The sequence below is a fragment of the Pecten maximus genome, chromosome 1, assembly GCF_902652985.1.
Source record: "Pecten maximus chromosome 1, xPecMax1.1, whole genome shotgun sequence".
Classification (NCBI taxonomy): domain Eukaryota; kingdom Metazoa; phylum Mollusca; class Bivalvia; order Pectinida; family Pectinidae; genus Pecten; species Pecten maximus.
Genome location: NC_047015.1, coordinates 50,522,762 through 50,535,117, shown reverse-complemented (window position 1 = coordinate 50,535,117; position 12,356 = coordinate 50,522,762). Strand labels below are relative to the sequence as shown.

The window sequence follows — 12,356 nt, the reverse complement described above, 5'->3', positions numbered from 1 at the left end:
ATGGCACCTCAAAGTTTAATTTCACCTCATTAGGTCATAAGGTCAACAGGTCAACGTACATTTAATCGTACCACGCTGCGGCGGCTGTGATACGGATAGGCCATGGATTTCCTAGAGGTTGTTTATTATTTAAAATGCTGTAGGCCTATCTATTATGTATTCATAACGTGCATAATCGTATCTTTTGCATTTGAATAATACATTATTGTACGAAACGGATGTAAATAGGACTACAAAGCAAAATGTTCTTGGTTTGAAAAAAAACAAACCAGTCGTTATCTTTAACGTTACTGTACAGAAGGCCTACAGTAGTCTACTGACACAGGCCGAAGTAGCAAGTTAATTTATATATGTTATAGGCAAATACGATCGGCATCATGAATTTAGTTTTTAACCAGTTTAGCTATAATGAATTAATGACAGTCGGTATATACGCACAATGTATGGGGGGATTCGATTACCAGATGTCTGTGGATTATATGGATATGTCCAGATTTGATAGGCACAGCTGACAGTTTGTCCACAGGGGTTCGCTACAAATGATGGGATAGATAGCACATTGTAACGAGCCCCTGTGGTTTGTCCATTAGGCCTACAGCTAGATTTTAGTCCTTAATGATAAGTAAAAATGATAAGAAGACAATTTTTTTATGATTTTATTTTTGCTGTTACCAACAGGACTTGTCCTGGTGGGTGAAATTCCGTCACCCAGCGGATATTTACAAACAGCACCCCAGCTATCTAAAGTTGGAGTTTATGACCTATTTCTGTGCATTACTCACTCTCATCCATGGTAAGTTTTTATTCATCTGTTTATTTATTTAAATCAAATGTTCAATAATGCATTATACACTAGTTATAAGTGGTTAACTTTAATATTTAAAGTAAATACATACCAGATCACCTCATTTTTGAGTAAGCTCCAGTTGTTAGTTACATAAACTATTAATTATTACCTATAATAATGATTCAGGAAAAAAGGGTTTTGAAGGAGTAAGCGTTAACAAACTTTGAATAACATTTTGTTTTATGTACATTCTTTCCTACATAATTTTATTGGACAGATTTAATAAAACTGAATTAGCTAGGTTATAACCAGTAAAACCTATCTTATAAAACCAGGACTTTTTTTCACTACTTTTGGAATGGGGCCTATGGCTTTGGGATCGGGAAAAAATGTACGGCAACAGGTAAATTGGGAAAAATGGACATAATGGTAAAAATAACAAGTAGACACAAATATGGATCTAGACTCTATGCTATATTTATTTAGACTCTAGAGCATTATCTCCCTTTATCAGGCCAGAATAACCAATAAAACATAGACGGGACGGCACCATCCAGATTTTTAAAGACATAATTGTTTTATAGATCATTCGATTGCGAATTTTAACTGATCGGATTGGGGAAAATATACAATTTTGCTGTGGGGAATGGGGCTGAAATTCGGCTCCTAATCGGCTCCAAAAAAGCCCTGACCTTAATATGAATAGCTACAGATCAAGTTCAAGTTTCAGGAATTTTGGGTTAATGTCAAGGTCACTGTTACTATTTTAAGCAGGGGCTGGTAGGGGACATGTATTGCTTAAGCAAAACCCAGAAAGCTTGTTCGTATAGATGTGCAGGCTGCATGAGTCCTTTGATATTGAACAATTATTATTTCCCATGTTTTTTTAAGCATTGAGGAATGGTGGACGCTTCAAATGGCTCTGGCTGGGTGTCATCTTGCACGGACTCGTTGTGGAAGCAATCAGCTACAACCTTCCGGAGATTGACAATTTTTGGCATGCCCAGGGCACGATCATGTTCCTAGGGGGAAGACTTCCACTTTACATCGTCGTCATCTGTAAGTCTGATCTTATTACTACAGAATCTACCAGGTAACTTATATACATGTATAGGTAATACTTAGTAGGTAGAGAATTAGTCCATAGAAGCTACTTGTAATGGAGGCTTACAGTGGTGTCACGACTATTTATATTGCTAAATATTCAACATTGGGTGAAGATTGGAGACTTGTAGGTTTGACTGTTTGTGTTCCTTAAGAAGCTTCAGTTTAACTTGCCCTTTTTTGAAAATCAATATTATTGTTAAATTTCAAACAGTGCACAGTGAATATTTTTCAAGGGCATGACAGCAAAATTCATTGTGGTAAATACCATAGACAGATTAAATGCCAACAGACTCATAATTACTGCGATACATAATACTGTAAAAATACTTAATTTGATGCACTCAAATTTTAATGCAAAAACCAAATAAAAACAGACAAGCAGGATGAGGAATTATCTCGCCAACAATGATTGCCATGGAAACCAATGTAGATAAACTACAACACACAATCGTAATTTAGCGAAATTTTTCCAGTGCGAAAAACCGCTAAAATAAGAATAAGATATGAACGCTTACAATCGAGGGAATGAAATATATACTGTTTTCTTTGAAGTTTTATGGTACAGAAACTCCACTAAAATACTTGACTTTATACTGAAGAAATGTCAACCATATTCCAGATGCTGTGTTTTTGTACACTGCCTCCGTAGCTGTTGCACACTGGAGGCTGAAATGGTGGGCGGAGCCTTTTGCTGGTAAATATCCTAACTAACTCGAATTAATATCCAGAGACAGAGCTAACACTGTGTTTTCTAGTTTGGAGTCGATGGGTTCATTACACCACTTGTTTGGATACCTCTGTGTATGCAGGGCAATTGAGGAATACAGACAAAGCATCCCCACTCTAGAGAATACTAAATTATTAACCCTTTCACCCCTACTGACCAGAATAGACTTTAAATGATGAATGCATGGCAGAGTTCACTTAGGTTTCTTAGGGTGGAAAGGGTTAAGAAAGTTAAGGAAGGAGAGATTAAAAATTTATCAATACAGTACAATTTTGAATAAAGAAAAGGGAGGGGGGGGGGGTTGAATAGAAATGTCTAGAAGTTATAAATCCAGACTCTGCCAATCGTTCATTTTTCATTGCCTTTGGAAAAAAAATTATTTCAGTGGGCCTGACCGTAGTTGTCATAGATCTTCCGTATGATATTTGTGCGGTCAAGCACCTCGCCTGGACATGGCATGACACTGACCCCAACATTTATGACCGCATGTACTGGGCACCCTGGACAAGCTACTACTTCCATGCCTCCTTTGCCTGTGGATTCACTTTTGCATTCCACGGCTTCCACAAATTGTTTGGTGGAAATGCTAACAGATTCCAGAGTAAGGGGTGAGTAGCATTAGTGAAATTCTATTAGGAATTATATTAGCTTCTAGTTTTTATACACATCCTAATTTTAGATAGCTGAAGATCTTTTTCCTCAAATCCATTTTTTTCTTCTTTTTTTTTTTCTTTTTTTGTAGGCTTATAAAATTTATGTAATATGTGTCATGTGTTTCAAAGATAGCATCAGCCAAGAACTGTACTTTTTTAACAACTTCTTTCTATACATTGTCAGGATCATAGATAGAGTGCAGAATTTGAATAGGATATTTTCTATTAAAGTGAAATCATTTTCAGGTTAAATGTATAGGTTTAAAAAACTTCCAGGGGTCCTTTTCATTTTAAGATTGAAAAGGCTAAACTGGGCTGAACTAGTGGCCAGGTAGTTCATATGGTAAGAGTGTATATCTAGTGTTCAGATGTCCCAGGTTCCTGTCCCAGGCTGGCCATTGTAGTTTTCCTTTCCTTTTATGTTTGACGCCCAACTAAATACCCACAAAGGTGGTATTGGGCCTCGCATGTGTCTTCCCGGTCAGACTTTGTTGACTGAGGAAGGAACGTGGCGGAATTAGACTGGACTGAATACCAGTGGCCAGGTAGTTCAAATGATTAGAGCATCCGGCTAGAGTTCGGAGGTCCGGGGTGCGAGTCCCTGTCTGGTCGTTGCATTTTTCATTCCTATTACTATAATGCTTTCAGAAATAATTATGCTACATCTGCAATAGATTTATGTTTCCATGTGTAAGGACACATGTAAAACTGTATTCATGGATGATTTGATGAATATTAGTCTTTAAGACTACAAAGCTAATTAAGGTCACTATCTAAAAATAGATCAGGGGAAATAATTTCAGAGAATATATACAGTCGGGCATAAAGCAGAGCCCTTAATTATATAGTGTCCTGATTTTATATGGAAGGTGTTTTGATTTGGATGTTACATGTATTTTTTCAGATTTTTTAAAGAGGTACCCAACACCATGTTTGCAGCCATGTTGGGTTTCCCCCTGGGAACTCTCCAGTTTCTGCCTAACTACCACATCCTCCATGACAACTATAACATCCACACCGAAGTTTGTGTCCTCATCTTCTTCGCTGTGTATGTGATGATTATATGGAAGGGAGACCGAGCAGCATGTCTAGAGAGGTCGCTGAGTGCAGAGAAACTCAGAAAAAGTAGGTCTACATAAAAGAAAGATATATCTGGAACTTTTCCAGTTTTTTTTCCAGATGAAGTTGATTTCAGATGTTTGGAAAAAATTGATGTCTTTTTAGTATTTAAGAATGTTAACCAATACATTAATTTAAATGATATTGCAGTCTTTGTCTCACATTGAATCTTGATAAGGTTTAATCATAATGTTGGCATAATGTAGCTGACCTAAAAGTGTATTTTTTAAAGAAAATGAATTTTGCAAAATGTCTGCAAAATTGGAAAGACAGGTTTTCCCCCAGGATTTGCATTTACAGACCATACAGAGTTTATAGAGGGATATATATTGCCCAGTTCATTTATAGTGACAATTAATAAAGTAATGTATGACATCTGTATTGCTATCTAGTATGTTAATTAGAAGTTAATAGAGTTCAGTGATGCATATAAACCAAGCCTTTTCTCACTGGTTTGGGACGGGCCCTTTTGTCTCAATTTGAAAAGAAAATTGGTGAATTGGGAAATATTTTTTCAAGAGTAAACTGCAAAATTTGGGAATTTAGCTTGAATATGAAATAATTTCAATTGGGCATGAAGCCCTTTAACGGCCCCAACAAGCCCTCAGAAAAAGCTCTGTAACAAAGTAGCTGAGAGTTCTAACAATAGGGTATTGTTTCTCTGTCACTACAGCCAGCTGGTTCAATGAGATCACAATCTTGGCCGTTGTCTACTTTGCATTCTTCATGCATCTTGTGGTGACTGGCAAACCCGAGGAGCAGGTCTCCATCGGCTTACATGAGGTCATAGGACCCTGTAATGAGACTGTTGCGATGACGGCTGCATCTGGGCAGGTGAGTAGTTGGGAAGGGTTAATAAAGCCTTTGTCTTTATGGGATTGAACCAATTCAAAGTGTTCTAGACATGTATCACAGTAAAAATAAGGAACCTCAGTGATGTCCTGAACCACATTCACATAATGTCATACCAGTAGAGGTGTTCTGTGTTAACCTAATGGCCTTTCATATCATCGTAGACTTTACACATCAGACAGTATTCAATAGTACAACGGAATTTGAAGTTTCCAGGGTACACATTTTCATATGGAGCCAGTACCCAGAAATTTTGTAAGCCCAATCTGTATTTCATAATAAGATGAATATGTTTTCTTATTTTGATTTAAAGTCCACTTACCCCTGGGCATTATTCATGGCTCTCAAGTTGGGGTTATTGTAAACTGCAGAAAAAAAATGTATTGTTTGCTGCTAGTAAGTCTTAAAGGAATATATACCTTGGAGTAAATTGAAATCAATCTCGTTGGCGAATTCAACTTTATTCAATGCCTGTAATCCTGTATATGGCCTCAATATAGGTCACCTAAATTTAGAGTCCTCCTGTTGGGGTAGATATTTTACTGGAATAGCCCTGATTTTCAAGACTGCTCATGTAGCTTTAAAGATTAACGAAGTTGTCTCCCTTGATTCAGATCCTGACAAAGAGAAAGTACCTATGCCTGAAGGATTATGATGAGGACTATTTCGACTTTCACTGCATCAAAGGCAAACCTCCTGTGGGGAAGGAGTGGTACACCACATGTGGTACCCCGTACAGGAACCACATGGAATATATCGTAGTTGTCGGCTTCTGCTGTCTCTTCGGACTACATTGGATATTCTCTCTGATTGGAAGCGGCGGGCTACCGAGGGCAACCCCAAGTCCTGGCAAAGAACCTAAAGCTAAACAGAACTAGACAAGGATCATGAACATTGTAGCCCAGAGATGCATTAGTGCTATTTGAATAAGTTATTAAGTAAAATGTTAAAAATATCTAACGGTATTTAATACTTCCTTGCTTATTTCTGAAAAGTATTGTTACTAACCTCTTCATCTACATATTAACAAACCTTAATATAAAGTAAAATCTTTTATAACCAACATTAAATCTTTACATGATACCGAACACCATTTAAAAATGGTATTACCTGGTAGTAAAATTTTGATGCATTATTTTCATTTACCATGAATTTACTAACTTAGTGCCAACATATTTGAAGGACTTCTGTTAGCTTTTTATTACTAGTCCCATTTAATTGTAGACTTTGTTTCCCTTCGTGTTACTCTCTGTTTATTAACTTTTCCTTAATTTATAAACCCATTAATGCCAAAATATAATGGCACAGACAGTGAAATTGAAGACTGGGACTTTATAATTATTTTACATATCAAAGTTATACTGAGATTCTGAAATCTTTTTATCCATATTATAAACATGACCTGGGAGAATTTGGTTATTTCCTGCATTTCTCGATCCATAGAATTTTAGTAATCTACTGCCTTGGGTTTGAATTTGACTCCTAGTGAGAATAATTTCAATAACACTTAGAAATAATTTGTTAAATTTGCAAAGATGAAAGTTTGGTGAAGTAGGGGTTGCCATGCCTACATGTAACAGTATTTATTTGAATTGTTTTGATCTCAGACCATAGAGAATGTTGTGTGCAAGTTAGAATAGTATACATGTTGTGTACATGCTGTTGTCAAGGGTATTAAATGTTATTGGTGCCAAAAATTTGTAGGGATTGGTGAATTAGCAAACCAATATAATTTATGATTGTAGTGCCATCTAGTATTAATTCTCTAAACATATATTTTGTCTTGTAAAATTATATATTTATATATACTTGTAGTCTGTATAAATTTCCATTGCAAGTCCTATAAGTAAACACACCCAGAAGAAGTGGCGTTGATAGCGCTATGAATCCTATAGGATCAGAATATTTTTAGCCCACCATCATCAGATGGTGGGCTGTTCAAATCGCCCTGCGTCCGTGGTCCGTCGTCCGTCCGTCCGTCCGTCCGTCCCTCCGTCCCTCCGTCCGTAAACAATTCTTGTTATCGCTATTTCTCAGAAAGTACTGAAGGGATCTTTCTCAAATTTCATATGTAGGTTCCCCTTGGTGCCTAGTTATGCATATTGCGTTTTGAGACCAATCGGAAAACAAAATGGCCGACAGGCTGCCATCTTGGATTTTGACAATTGAAGTTTGTTATCGCTATTTCTGAGAAAGTACTGAAGGGATCTTTCTCAAATTTCATATGAAGGTTCCCCTTGGTACTTAGTTATGCATATTGCGTTTTGAGACCAATCGGATAACAACATGGCCGACAGGCTGCCATCTTGGATTTTGACAATTGAAGTTTGTTATCGCTATTTCTGAGAAAGTACTGAAGGGATCTTTCTCAAATTTAATATGAAGGTTCCCCTTGGTGCCTAGTTATGCATATTGCGTTTTGAGACCAATCGGATAACAACATGGCCGACAGGCAGCCATCTTGGATTTTGACAATTGAAGTTTGTTATCGCTATTTCTGAGAAAGTACTGAAGGGATCTTTCTCAAATTTCATATGTAGGTTCCCCTTGGTGCCTAGTTATGCATATTGCGATTTGAGACCAATCGGAAAACAACATGGCCGACAGGCAGCCATCTTGGATTTTGACAATTGAAGTTTGTTACCACTATTTCTGAGAAAGTACTGAATGGATCTTTCTGAAATTTCATATGTAGGTTTCCCTTGGTGCCTAGTTATGCATATTGCGTTGTGAGACCAATCCGAAAACAACATGGCCGACAGGCAGCCATCTTGGATTTTGACAATTGAAGTTTGTTATCGCTATTTCTGAGAATGTACTGAATGGATCTTTCTGAAATTGCATATGTAAGTTTCCCTTGGTGCCTAGTTATGCATATTGCGTTTTGAGACCAATCGGATAACAACATGGCCGACAGGCAGCCATCATGGATTTTGACAATTTAAGTTTGTTATCACTATTTCTGAGAAAGTACTGAATGGATCTTTCTGAAATTTCATATGTAGGTTCCCCTTGGTGCCTAGTTATGCATATTGCGTTTTGAGACCAATCAGAAAACAACATGGCCGACAGACCGCCATCTTGGATTTTAACAATTGAAGTTTGTTATCTCTATTTCTCAAAGTACTGAATGGATCTTTCTCAAATTTCATAAGTAGGTTCCCCTTGGTCCCTTGTATTGCATTTTTGGACCAGTCTGTCCTGAAAACAATCTGGCAAACAAACAGCCATTATCGTTAAATCTCAAATTTCTTATATAGCTAGGATTCCCTTGTTTGAAAAGTACTGGAGGGATGTCTCAATTTGCACAGATTAGTAAAATGAAGGGAAAAGTAGAGAAAAGATCAATCTGACATGGAACCTATGAAGATCATTCAATGGTGGGCGCCAAGATCCCTCTGGGATCTCTTGTTCTTCATAGCTTTACATGACACATTAAATGAATTGAAGGTTTAGATGACATTTCACTGTTCCAAGAATTTAATTTGCATTGATTATAAAACTACAAAACTGCAATATTATTAGCTGTTTATACTTGTTCATGAATAAATAATTTGAAATGTAGATACCAAGTGAAATTTAGATGTAGTATTTATTAGCATTGGTGTTTACGGTTAAACATATAATGGCATTTTCATCAGAAAAATAACAAAAAATTATTTGAAATTAATCTGCATATGTAAAAAAAATCATTTAAATTATATAGAAAATGACAGTATCCCACCTCTCTTTTCTCTGGTTGATTTTGTATGTGTACATAAGACTGAAAAACAGGCAACAACATAGAATATCATTCTTCTTACCCGTCTCCCGATCAGTTGTTGGATCCAACATTAATTTTTTCATTTGAGTTAGATTGCAAGTCCATCAAAATATTTTTATATGGTTATTAAAAGAAATTTTTGTCATATATCAGCCTCTTTTTATGTCTATTCTTAAGAGATTTTGAAAATCAATGACATATTGTATGATGATCATAGACTAGGTTAGGTATTGTTTTCTTTATATATGTTGTATACCAGGTAACCTCAGAGGTGTGTTAAATCAGGCGTACATCATTTCCTATAAGAAGGGGGATGTCCTGTTTCAATTTTGATGTATATATGAAAGGTTTTTCTAGTAAGTTTATAAACATACACTAATATTTTATACTTTTGACCTGTTTTGTGGAGTCGGGAAATAAGTTGAAAAGCTCAATAACAATAATCAAACGGAGAATCTATGCTTGTCTCCCTTTCTACCATTCAAATATTTTATATATGCAGTGCATGTTTTTTATAAGGAAAATATTAAAGGTCAAAGGTAATAATTTCAGAATCATGCATATTTTTCAGCATAGCCCATATACAATTGAAGATCAAAAAGATACGATTTCACCATGTATAAATTTTGTATACCAATATTATATATTTACTAAAGCATACTATAGCAACTTGCGTTTTAATTTTCCAATACTTCTATGTTAAGTGGAATTATTCCACTCTGTAACATTCCATGCATCAATAAACAATAAAATACTCAATTAAAAATGTTCCTTTTTTGTGTCTTCAAATGAAATGGTTCATTACTTAATAATACAAGTTCCATATACACATAAGAAATGACAAACTGTGTTTGTGATTGCATATATATATTAATTTTTTCTTCAATTTCTCTCTGTTTTTATGGCCTTAGAGACTTTGATCTTAAAAACCATGGCACAAACAAGAATGGTGCTGGTGACATATATAATATAATATTTAGAACTGATTTCCTATCCTGATTTATCAGACTTAGCCGTCGCATGATATTCCTACAAAGTTGGTTTGGTGGCACAGTGGTAACACTGTCTCGCCTTTCACTTAGGCGACCACCGTTCAATTCCTTGATTGGATATGGAAAGGTATGGCATCACCTTCCAGATCATGTGGGATTTCTACGGGTACAGCCGTTTCCTCCAAGAAGACCCTTCGGATGTACATCCAGGCCAAAAAGAGTTATTAATATATAAGTTGTTTCGAAGTTTTACCAGTAAGTTGCAGTAGAATATTGAATTGCAGAAGAACAGAAGTATAACACACTATACGTAATTAAAAATAGAAGAGGTTTTATTGATGACATGATATACTGTAACAATGGAGTTGTGACGTAAATTTTCTACAACTACACGTACTCGACTATAAAAAACGAATTACAGTGCCTCTGCTCATACTGAGCTGTAACAGATCCTTCTAGCAATCTGACAATCAACATTTCTGGACTCTTCCAATAAAATACTTAACATATATGCAAGACCCAGAAGGATTTCTTACATCAGAACCTTCAGGACCTTCCAACCCTACAAGATTACTTTGTTTTGAAAATCAAATCCTCAATTCTACAAATGAATCTGGACTAGTCTCTGTAATTGCTACAAATCAAGCATGGGAAACGAATATCATCTACAATCATTTTATAATAGTCGGTTTATATTTTTCTGTATCAATCTTCAAAAAGCTATCCATATAAAGGTTTTCAAAGATTTCTAATTCAATCTTTATTTTCCTAAACTTACTACATGTACATATAGCTGTCTGTGGTAGACAAAATAAGGACAGTACTGACCTCACAGGAAATTGAATATCACTGATAGACACAACCGATTTCAGTAGAAATTTCATACACAACACAATTACAGCTATTTTAACGTAAAATTTGCCACAATTATATGATTGCAATATATCAATCATTAAATGATAATGAAATTTAAAAAAGCTGTATAAAATGTTCAAATCACATTATATACCTGCATGGTAATAAAAATTGACAGCTGCAAAAATTAGCAGACAAAGAACCCATTACAGATCTAGCCGAGGAGGGTTCCGACAAACTGAGGTATAAATCACAAAGAATAATCAGGTCAAATAATTTTCATTTGTTGGTTTACAGCCAGTATAATAATTATGTTGAAAAAGATTGTTACCAGGTATTCAGTTTAATTTTGACAAACCAGCCTTGAAAATAATTATATCTTAGCCTATTTCTTGTTTCATAGAAACTCAAAATGTAGTTCACACAGTAATAGTGTATCAGGATATTGCAGGAAGATTTAAGGGGAAAAAATGCTTTTTGCAACTGTAAAAGTATCCAATACTTCAAAAAAAAAATAAAAAATCTTCAAAAATGCGAAAACCAACAAATGAAAAACAATTGCCCTAAAATCGTAGCTGACTAAATACAAAGAAGCAAAATTTTGTCACAACAATTAAGCACTGGCATCGTCTATCACAAATAAATTGAAAGAAGTATTTGCCATAACAAACAATCTTTATCAGACAAAATATAAAATCATAATGAACATAGAAACCTAAACATGGACATTTCATTTCCCCATATCTTATTGCACTGTATGTAGTTTTCTTAATTGGCAAAATATTTCTGATCACAACATTTTAAAAAGAGTATGTAAATCACCCTCCAGTATGAAAATTGCTTCATGTTACAAATATGGGAAACTTCTAGTTTTCCGTAAATACAGAAATAGCAGTCTTCATTATGTCCATGTTTTTATTAAATAATATTTCACAAAAGTGAACACAATCAAAATATTGAGAGAAAAAAAATTGTAATCACTAATTTAAAACAGGGCAAGTGTGACTAGACAACAAACTAATCATTATCAATTAAAATCACAGGGACTTGGCACATTCTCAAAACCTTGGTCAACTTACATGTATAATGTATTTCCATCATGTTAAAATACATAATATATATATATACATTGTATATCCATCGATGGTAGGGAATTCGTGCCATGTTCCTGTGATAAAATTCTGATGCTTAATAAAAATAAAATTTGGTAAAAGTAAATACCCAACCCTACAAAACTATATTGCTCTTTGTAAAAGGGTTGGATATATAAATATAATCACAGAACCTACCACTACAGCATTGCCAGAGATATATGAACTGTGTCGCTGATTTGGTAAAATGGGACTTTTAAACATACAAAGCTTATCATTTAATGTCAATATTGCTCAATTAATCAGCCCAAACATCTACAATCTCAACACACACAAATACACACAGATACAAACATGTTTTCTTCCCTAATTCATGTTATGGAATTGAATTTCTCTGTTTCATTTTAATT

The 12,356-nt window shown here is 35.1% G+C and overlaps 1 protein-coding gene across 1 annotated transcript; it reads left to right on the top strand.

Annotated features, from left to right (window-relative positions):
* Positions 1–35: 35 nt before the first annotated feature.
* On the top strand, positions 36–6,210 carry LOC117337126. Its single transcript, XM_033897927.1, has 8 exons — positions 36–117; positions 679–793; positions 1,679–1,846; positions 2,514–2,588; positions 3,007–3,229; positions 4,179–4,399; positions 5,067–5,227; positions 5,860–6,210. The coding sequence occupies exons 1-8, from the start codon at positions 103–105 to the stop codon at positions 6,121–6,123; spliced, it is 1,242 nt and encodes a 413-aa protein (XP_033753818.1). The 5' UTR covers positions 36–102; the 3' UTR covers positions 6,124–6,210.
* The last annotated feature ends 6,146 nt before the right edge of the window (positions 6,211–12,356 follow it).

Excerpts from the sequence above, each read along its gene's own strand:
- LOC117337126 (XM_033897927.1), top strand. Across the intron at positions 794-1,678 it reads ATTACTCACTCTCATCCATG|CATTGAGGAATGGTGGACGC; the intron begins GTAAGTTTTTAT and ends TGTTTTTTTAAG. Across the intron at positions 4,400-5,066 it reads TGCAGAGAAACTCAGAAAAA|CCAGCTGGTTCAATGAGATC; the intron begins GTAGGTCTACAT and ends CTGTCACTACAG.